This window comes from Perissodus microlepis, chromosome 3 (assembly GCF_051167445.1).
Source record: "Perissodus microlepis isolate ML-2025 ecotype Zambia chromosome 3, ASM5116744v1, whole genome shotgun sequence".
Classification (NCBI taxonomy): domain Eukaryota; kingdom Metazoa; phylum Chordata; class Actinopteri; order Cichliformes; family Cichlidae; genus Perissodus; species Perissodus microlepis.
In genome coordinates this window covers 22,750,267-22,760,559 of record NC_140463.1, presented here as the reverse complement: position 1 = coordinate 22,760,559, position 10,293 = coordinate 22,750,267, and the positions used below count along the sequence as shown (strand labels likewise).

Genomic DNA, 10,293 nt, shown 5'->3' with positions numbered 1-10,293 from the left:
TACTGAGGGCTGAGATCTATCATCAGTTTTACACATTTATATGTTGTGATGAATATGAATAACGTTTATTGATTTGATTCAGTTTGTAATTGCTTCTTTGCATCAGGCTTCATGACATCAAATAAAGATACAGCATATTAACCTTTGTGTAAATCTGGTGTTATCAGAAACATTTTTGGTAAATGGAAGGAAACCATTCATGTTAATTTAAGCTGCTTAAATACAAAACTTTTGTTTGAGTGGTGACAGCTATCATAAATATCAAAACAGACAGAGGGAAACACTGGAAACACAAGAAACATCAAAATAAACAAACAGTATGAAAACAGAAACCAATTAACATAAAAGACAAACTGGAGAAGGATAAAGAGACTAAAACAATTTCTAATAATTAGATTTTGATTAAACATGAAGGCTCCCTGTCTGGTTCTTGGTCCCCAACAGAGACACCACCATTAAAAAAGAAACCTTGGACTCCCCTGTGATTCTACCACAAATAATACATGTATTTGTTTCAGCTTTGTTACGTTTGAAGACCGTGTGTTTTTTAAGATGCATGATGACACTCAAAATCGACTGACTCAACATTTCTACTTTGGTCGGGGCTAAGCAACCAACAGTTTTCTGATCACAAGAAATCAGGCTACAACAACAGTTACACATGACATAAAGATTAAGGAAGAACTATCATATAACACAGCACAAAGGCAATTTTACATCTCCCTAAAAAAGATCTGAAGCTGTTTTGTAAAGTGCACTCATATTTTTTGCATGAGTCATTTCAGCGTTAGTGAACAGTGAGTATTTTTTGGCAGCAGAATGGTCAATGAAGTATTTTGACAAAATACTCTAGGAGCTCAGAGGAACAAATGAACATGTTAGCCATTACAATTTCTTTAATTTCATTTCAAAATAAATTCATCCAATGTTTGAGAAACAAACTGATCTTTGTGGCTGCTGTAGATTCACAGCAGCAGCACCATCACCACAGCCAGAGAGACGGAAACCCTCAACACAGGAAGTGAGTCATGCAGAAGAGGGGAGTGAAAAGGTTCAGGCTGCCCACCTTCAACACAGGAAATAAAGAAAGATATAGTTTGGTCTCGATACAAATACAGCAATAGCTATGTGGTTGGCTTTTAGCTGAGCTTAGTAGAGAGAGCACATCTGAAATATTTGCTTAAAAGTCCTAACGTCATCTCACCTCTGACAGACAGCCAGCTGTATGGTGATTCTCCAGTACCAGAGACATTACACTTGTAGGAACCTTCATCAGACTTTGAAATCTTTGGGATAGTCATGACTCCTGTAGAGCTGTGCCCAATGAGGAGGTTATCTTTATAAAATTCAGCTGTGAGGTTGGAAAAAGAAGACTCCCTATATGTGCAATGCAGAGTGACGGCATCGCCCTCCTGCAGATGATGGACCGGACTCTCCAGAATCACTTTGCCTCCTATATGAAAAAATAAATATTTAGAGCTTTAAAGCTGCACTTTTGAAAAAAGAAATTCATGCAGCAGAGGTGGAGCCCAAACTTTCATAGAGCTTCTTGCTTAAGCCAAGACACATTCCAATCATATGGGCTAAAAGAAAAATGCCTTTCTTCAACCTCAACACCTTTCACGTTCGAAGGAATTCATTTCAACCACTTCAAGATGATAATGCTTTTAAAAGCTTTTAATTTCAATATACAGGGAGTGCAGAATTATTAGGCAAGTTGTATTTTTGAGGAATAATTTTATTATTGAACAACAACCATGTTCTCAATGAACCCAAAAAACTCATTAATATCAAAGCTGAATGTTTTTGGAAGTAGTTTTTAGTTTGTTTTTAGTTTTAGCTATTTTAGGGGGATATCTGTGTGTGCAGGTGACTATTACTGTGCATAATTATTAGGCAACTTAACAAAAAACAAATATATACCCATTTCAATTATTTATTTTCACCAGTGAAACCAATATAACATCTCCACATTCACAAATATACATTTCTGACATTCAAAAACAAAACAAAAACAAATCAGCGACCAATATAGCCACCTTTCTTTGCAAGGACACTCAAAAGCCTGCCATCCATGGATTCTGTCAGTGTTTTGATCTGTTCACCATCAACATTGCGTGCAGCAGCAACCACAGCCTCCCAGACACTGTTCAGAGAGGTGTACTGTTTTCCCTCCTTGTAAATCTCACATTTGATGATGGACCACAGGTTCTCAATGGGGTTCAGATCAGGTGAACAAGGAGGCCATGTCATTAGTTTTTCTTCTTTTATACCCTTTCTTGCCAGCCACGCTGTGGAGTACTTGGACGCGTGTGATGGAGCATTGTCCTGCATGAAAATCAGGTTTTTCTTGAAGGATGCAGACTTCTTCCTGTACCACTGCTTGAAGAAGGTGTCTTCCAGAAACTGGCAGTAGGACTGGGAGTTGAGCTTGACTCCATCCTCAACCCGAAAAGGCCCCACAAGCTCATCTTTGATGATACCAGCCCAAACCAGTACGCCACCTCCACCTTGCTGGCGTCTGAGTCGGACTGAAGCTCTCTGCCCATTACCAGTCCAGCCACGGGCCCATCCATCTGGCCCATCAAGACTCACTCTCATTTCATCAGTCCATAAAACCTTAGAAAAACCAGTCTTGAGATATTTCTTGGCCCAGTCTTGACGTTTCAGCTTGTGTGTCTTGTTCAGTGGTGGTCGTCTTTCAGCCTTTCTTACCTTGGCCATGTCTCTGAGTATTGCACACCTTGTGCTTTTGGGCACTCCAGTGATGTTGCATCTCTGAAATATGGCCAAACTGGTGGCAAGTGGCATCTTGGCAGCTGCACGCTTGACTTTTCTCAGTTCATGGGCAGTTATTTTGCGCCTTGGTTTTTCCACACGCTTCTTGTGACCCTGTTGACTATTTTGAATGAAACGCTTGATTGTTCGATGATCACGCTTCAGAAGCTTTGCAATTTTGAGACTGCTGCATCCCTCTGCAACATATCACACTATTTTTGACTTTTCTGAGCCTGTCAAGTCCTTCTTTTGACCCATTTTGCCAAAGGAAAGGACGTTGCCTAATAATTATGCACACCTGATATACGGTGTTGATGTCATTAGACCACACCCCTTCTCATTACAGAGATGCACATCACCTAATATGCTTAATTGGTAGTAGGCTTTCGAGCCTATACAGCTTGGAGTAAGACAACATGCATGAAGAGGATGATGTGGACAAAATACTCATTTGCCTAATAATTCTGCACTCCCTGTACTTAGTAACCAATTTCCCCTGGAAAATAATTATTTGACCTATACTATTTTAAATGCTGCCTGTACTTAGCTTAATAACTGAGCAAACTAACATTTTTATTCATACCATACCATAACGTAATAATTATAATAGATTGCATTTATATAGCGCTTTTCTCACTCAAAGTGCTTTACAATGCCACTATTCATTCTCTCTCGCATTCACACACTGGTGGAGGCAAGCTACAGTTGTAGCCACAGCTGCCCTGGGGCAGACTGACAGAAGCGAGGCTGCCATATCGTGCCATCGGCCCCTCTGGCCAACACCAGCAGGCGGTAGGGTAAAGTGTCTTGCACAACGACCAGGACAGAGCTGGGGATCAAACCGGCAACCTTCCGGTTACAAGATGAGCAATATCATATTGCTCAATATCAATACATATCATATTGTACTATTGTACTATTAGCTAATTGTACTATTATTACTATTATCATATTGTACTATTAGCTAATTATTTCAACTGTCACACTTTTAGCAAGTATTTAATTGTTGTTTTTTTCAAGTATTCACTTTTCAAACACTATCTATCTATTGCCATCAATGAGGAAATTTTTTGGAAGAGTATTTTCAATTACATAGTAAAGTAAATACATACTTTATACCTTAAACCTTAAAGTGTCACTTTGATGGCACGTTTTGTAACTAGCCCATTAGTGTAACTAGCTAATAGATGAAACAATATAAACATCACAGACTATATATGGCTATTATTGAATGGCTTTGGGCTTGCTTTTTTCCCTGTTGAATTTAACCCTCTGGGGTCCAGGGTATAATTGGCTGTTTTTGACTACTTTTGATTTTACCTCTATATTTCACCTTTAAAATATGTTTTTCTTGCCTTGTTTGGTATCATTATTTTCACCACAACCTCAAATATCTGAAATTTGAGTTATTTTTCCATTTTGGTATACTGTATTAGCACAGTTGATCTAAATTCAGACAAAAAATTCAAAATCCGAGTAGAAAAAAGTTATATTTTTTGCTGTAAAACCCACAAACATGTTTAACGAATCATTTTCATAACTTGAAATGCAAATAGAAATTGTACATTTCTAAAAATTATGCACAAGTTTTGCAAACAACAAAGTTATATGGTACTATTTACCTAAAGATGCAGCCAAGGCCTCAGGCATTTTTTATATAACCATTTAAATCTATTTACAGAACAATCAGGTGTTCTGCATCAAATAAGAAGGCACACAAATTATTTGTGCCAGTCCAAAAAATGTAGTTTGTGTTCAGTATAAGACAGAGGAGAACACCAAAGGCCTAAAACCTGCAGGTCTGACAGCAGGAGGTGCATCAGTCCAATTTTCCATGTGGGAACAGCGTTTACACTGGAATCTGCCTTTTATCGCTTTTTTAGAGCAAATATGAAATTCAGCAGTCTAACTGACACATAATACAAGACAATAACTACACAACACACTAACTACAGCCTCCAAACACGCTAAACGTCACTAATGTCTCACATATGAAAACTCGCTCTCTCTCTCTGTCTTTCGCTCGCCCGCTTTCCTTCGCGGGTGTCACTCCTAAAAACTTCCCCTTCTCCCTAAACAACCAAATGTCACATGTTGCCATATCATTTTTTTTGATTGGCTGACATGGTAAACTCTAACACCAATAGGGAAGTGGTGTTTTTTCTTTTTTCACTCGCAAGCGGAGAGTGTTTGCTAGCGCTGTCTGTAGAAAACGCAGTTTTTACCGTCCTTCCCGCTGTAAACACTACTGTTTTGTTCAGAAAAAAACATCACGTGTATTTTTTATCATAACTCTGGTTTTACGTGGCCCATCGACACAATTCAAAAACTGGTATATAGTTTGAAGTCCGCACTTTCGACCCAAGTTGAAATGGAGACTCTGACGTGCTGCATCTTGTAGCTGTGTCCTCTTAAATTGATCATGTGATTTTGACGCGCCGGCGCGTCCAGCGACCCCAGGTAATCCTCGGTAGTTTGCATAAACTCACCAGTCACAGTGATGTTGACAGCTTCACTGCAGGCTCCAGCTCCAGATTCACACCAGTACAATCCACTGTCTGAGGGGTAAGCATCTTGAATCAAGCAGTGTGACTCATTTTTTGAACCCCAGTGTTTGGAACACTCATTATTTGTTTTTAAATATGTGTTTCTCTTTATTGTCCAATCAGAAGAGTTTTTATGCTCTCCACAGCTCAGTGTAACAGACTCATACAGGAAGAACTGAGATCTGTTGGGAAATATTCTCAGAGTGGCTGAAAGAAACAGAGAGGTAAGACAAGTTAGTTGTGTTTACAGAGCTGTATTTAAGGGCAGAACAATGAGGTGGGCACAGTTTAGTCTGGCCACCCTATGCATCCGAGGAAACACTGGCAGGGGGCTCCTCACAATTGAATTCAAATGGATATATGGATTTGTATAGTATAACTCCCGACTATAGTATAACATTTTTGATGTGCTGTTGTTCCATAAACAACTGTAACTGCCCAGTTACTGCCCAGAAAATCTTATCAGTTTTATTGCTGATAATTTTTTTTCTTTTTCAGTTGTGTGTTGCATTAAAAAAAGCTAATTAATGGTGATGGTGTAGATATACAGTCATACCTGCATATCACAGAGATTACCAATCACCAAAAATAACTATTCAGTCTACACTGATTTACCATGCACCCTATTTTTTTAAGATATTGATTTCTCTGCCATCCCAGTTTAAGAAATGTGCTCAACTTTTTAAAAAAATGTTTGGCTCTTGAAATTGATCTGGGCTGTCATATATGTGGTGTGTGAGCAGAAGTTTAATAAGATGTCATGCCAAATTGCAGATTTTTATAAAAAGGTGTGTAAACATAAAAATGAGCTTTATTTCTTTAAATCAAGATACATCCTGCACACAAACTGGGCAGGAAGCTAGCACCACAAAACTCGGAAGCTTGACGAAAACCCAGAACTTGTAACAGATCAGGGACAACAAAGGATAAAGAGACTAAAACAATAAACACTCAGGTAGGTGACTAGGGAAGAGGAAACTGGTGGGAGCACAGGTAACACTAATCACAGGAGGAGGCAAGTTAAAATAAAGACAATGCACATAGGGCAAGGGACTATTAAAATAATATAGAAAAGTAGCACTAAGACAGAGACATAGACAAAATAAAAACAAACGTGGAAACATTACTGAGTGGGGAAACAGAAATAAATACAATTCAAAACCCAGGAGTCATAACAAGGGCTGCCTTTTTTATTTGAGAAAATCAAAAATGAACATGAACATGAAAACTTTTTAAAATGTTGTTACTTTTTTCTCTGACAGCTGTATTTTGGAACACAGATGAAGCACTACCTCAAACAAATTAAATTTTACTGACCTTATACTAAATGTATTCTTGCCACCAAACATGATACTAAAACCCACAGCACTGACATTTCCTTCCTCTTTACACCTTTGCAGCTTCTGCATGCTACCCACAAAATAGTTGCTTTACCTCCCACAAGGTTTCATTTTAAACACTGGAACATCTGGTTTTTCATCTGTGCAGGTAAGTTTGTAGCTGTATTGATGCCATATAAAATTTATAAGATGAGTTTACACATTTTAAACTAATAAATACAAGTTACATGTACTGTATATATTTCAACTAAATCAATCTACAATAAATCAACATGAAATACAGTACCTTGCATAGAGTACCTTTTTGTAATATATCTATTATAAAAATCTGTAATAAAATACTCTATTATAAAACAAAAGCAGATGCCCACACAGAAACAAATCACAGACTTCACACACATTTACAGTAGTACATACCAATAATAGTGCAGAGAGATGTTATCTCCATGCTGCTTGGCAGGTGTTTGACTCACAGACAGTTTCAGGGGGGTTTGTTCACAACTCAGTGCTGACTGTGAAAAAGTCACTTGACCAAGATGTACGTCATCAATTTATTTTTTAAAACCGCAAGTGTCAAACACTTACATTCGCCACCCTAAAGATATAAAGTATATCAAAGTGAAGTTATAGAATATTTAATCCATCTTAAAATTTTAATCAAAAATATATAACTGATTTTTTTTTCTTTTTTGAGAGTTTTGGGGAGTTTTTTAATATAAAGTTACATGAGATAGAGTTTTTTGTTATTTCTTTGTCTGATTTTTATCAATTACTGTCTTCCTCTATTCAGATTTGTGGAGTTTGTGTTTGAGCTGTTTTGCAATCCCGGATTGCGTAAGGGCAACAAATAATTTCAAAAAGCTCTACCTAAAATTTTGATATCCACTCATGTAAATGTGGTTTGCATATACTCAGACAACAACACAGTTTTTCTACTGTTGCTCGTATGCACCACCACAGTGGATTTTAATACATTAAAAAAACAGCATTACCATGGTGGAGAGGTTTGTGTGCCCAAGTGATCCCAGGCGCTATGCTGACCAGATAGTTTGCTTCACCCACTGGTGGGGTCTTTCAAGTTAAATTGGTCCTCAGTGAAGGGTCAGACAAAGAGCAATTCAATTGACCTCTATAAGAGAGGAAAAAACAAGGGACCTGTGTAGCACTGCCTGGGATAGGTTTACTAAGGGCTTACCCTGGAGCCAGGCCTTGTAAGTGAGCTTCATAGAGAGTGCCCTGTGAGAAAATGTACATCAGTCCACTCTTCTGTAGGTCCACTACCAACTGGAGGAGCTGGTGGTCCAATCCCTGGATTTCAAGGCTTGCTAATGGGACATGGAAAATGACCTTTCTCTTAGGGAGAGACACTGATATGGTTGGCCTCACCTTTTGCACAGATCAGTCTTCTGGAGAGGGGATCGAGTTTGTACCAGTTTGGAGTTGCCCTCAGTAAGAGGAGGCAGGCTGGGTTGGGTATTCTTTTGTCCCCTCAGTTTGCTGTGTGTACATTAAGATTTTTCTCAGTGGACTAGCGGGTGGTTCCCTGCGCCTTTCAATCAGGGAATGGGTCCTGTCTTTCATTTGTGCTTAGAACAAGTTCATAGTACCCAACCTTCTTGGGACCTGGGTGGGGTTCACAAGGGTGCTTCATCTGGTGACTCAGTTGTCTTACTGAAAGACATCAATGGCCATGTGGGAAATAAGGAGCATGATGACGATTAACAGTCTACCTGATGTGAAATGTAATCCCGGTTGAAGGCTCTGCCTCCCATACTGTTTTTAAATATACTAAGAACCACAAGTGAGCAAGCAATCTGAGAGGTAAGTGCTCTATTGGGGTGACATGGTTCTATGAGGTCTTTAAGATAATAGATAATTTCCCCTGGGGTTAAAAAAATATTCTGATTCTGATGATAAGATGGGGCCTAAATATTAAAGACCTTGAATGTGACGAGAGAGATTTTAAGTTTGTTTCAGGATTTATCAGGGAGCCAACACAGAAAACTCAATATAGGATAGATAAGAAGTCTGGTATTATCTGCATAGCAGTGAAAATGTATACCATTCCACCTAATAATACTGCCTAAGGTAAGCATGTATAATGCAAAATGAATTGGTCCCAGCATGGAACCCTGTGGAACTCCATATTTAACCTTAGTGTGTGACTCCATTTACATGAAACAAATTGAAGTTATGGGGGGCTGTTGCTCAGAACATAGAGCAGGTCACCTACTAATCAGAAGGTTGGTGGTTTGATACCTGTCTGCATGCCAAATATCCTTGGTCATGATAATAACTGCAAGTTCCTCTCCGATGCATCTATCGGAATATGAATGTGTGTGAATGTTAGACAGAAAAAGCATAGAAAAAGTGATGGTGTGAATCGGTGAATAAAGCAAAAGAGCTTTAAGTGCTGACAGTAGAAAAGCACTTTAATACCTACAGCATGCTCTAATCACTGTAATAAAATATGGTGAACAGTAATGAACACTGCACTGAGGTCTAACAGGACAAGCACATCTCACACAGAGATGAGTCCACTGCCAGAGAACATAACAAGATCATCTGTGACCTTCACTAATGCTACACCCAAGGCCTAGCAGCCTGTCCTGTCTGAAACTCTTTCTATCCCTCTTAGTTAACCCTTCACACTGTGGGGTTAATCAAATCTTTTATGAGCATACATTTCAAATAACATTAAATAATAAATAGATTCGATCTTAGAGAAGTACCTTCCTTTGGTGCTCTTACAGGCTTCTGATGATTTAACAAAGATTCACTTAGTATATCAAAAGACACCTGAAGTCTACCATTTTCCATTTTTGCTCAGGTTTTCTACCCACCTGTCTTAGTTATCAGGTAGCATTATTCAACCATGACTGGGTTTTAGGTTTTAGACTCCTGGTTGTGAAAGGAGAAATGTAATCCAGGATTTCCAAGCAGGTTGAATTGAACGGAGAAAGCAAGTCGTCGGGGGGTCAAGCTGATGGACCTATTTAAAAGTAAGGCATAATTACAATTTTGATAAAACAATAAAAACGATCAGCTGTATCTGAGGCAATGATGTGAGGTCAGTATTTGGACACATCAGATATTTAGAAGTGATTAGAAGTCATAAACCAGAAGAGTAGAGACCTTTTTGAAGAAAAAAAGATGTAAACAAAGTGACCACAAACAGAACAGGTAACAGATGACGGCAAACCACACACACAGGTGCCATCTTCACTCCAATTTCAGTAAAGCACCTTGAAATTAGATTTACAGTGTAATTACACTCTTAGTTGTGGAGCAAATCATACAGTGTTTCCAGGTTTTTCATGGTTTTCTTTGAACACTGGCTGCTTTTTCACTTACTTTCAGTCCGGTTCTTGTATGTGGCTATTCTTACAGGAATGTTTGTCTCTTAAGCAACTTAACGCTGGCCTATGAATCATTCAAGCATGAAAAGGGGATCTTACTCAAGGGATGAACCAGTATTGTGTCTACACATGACAAACAACTTCACAAAGAACCAGCTAGTTTTAAACCAACAAGGTGATTTCCCAAAAGACTATTTAAAGTAACTCCTGGCATATTTTTAGCATGGTGTGCAGTGTGTAATTAAAAAATATCTAAAGCAGATGGAAAGT

General features: G+C 38.5%; 1 protein-coding gene across 1 annotated transcript; it reads right to left on the bottom strand.

Annotated features, from left to right (window-relative positions):
* Positions 1 to 810: 810 nt before the first annotated feature.
* On the bottom strand, positions 811 to 5,553 carry LOC146390536 (low affinity immunoglobulin gamma Fc region receptor III-A-like; the record flags this gene model as incomplete). Its single annotated transcript, XM_084921820.1, has 3 exons — positions 811 to 1,066; positions 1,205 to 1,453; positions 5,268 to 5,553. Coding segments are annotated over 3 exons (636 nt in total), but the record flags the coding sequence as incomplete, so codon positions are not given.
* Positions 5,554 to 10,293: the final 4,740 nt, after the last annotated feature.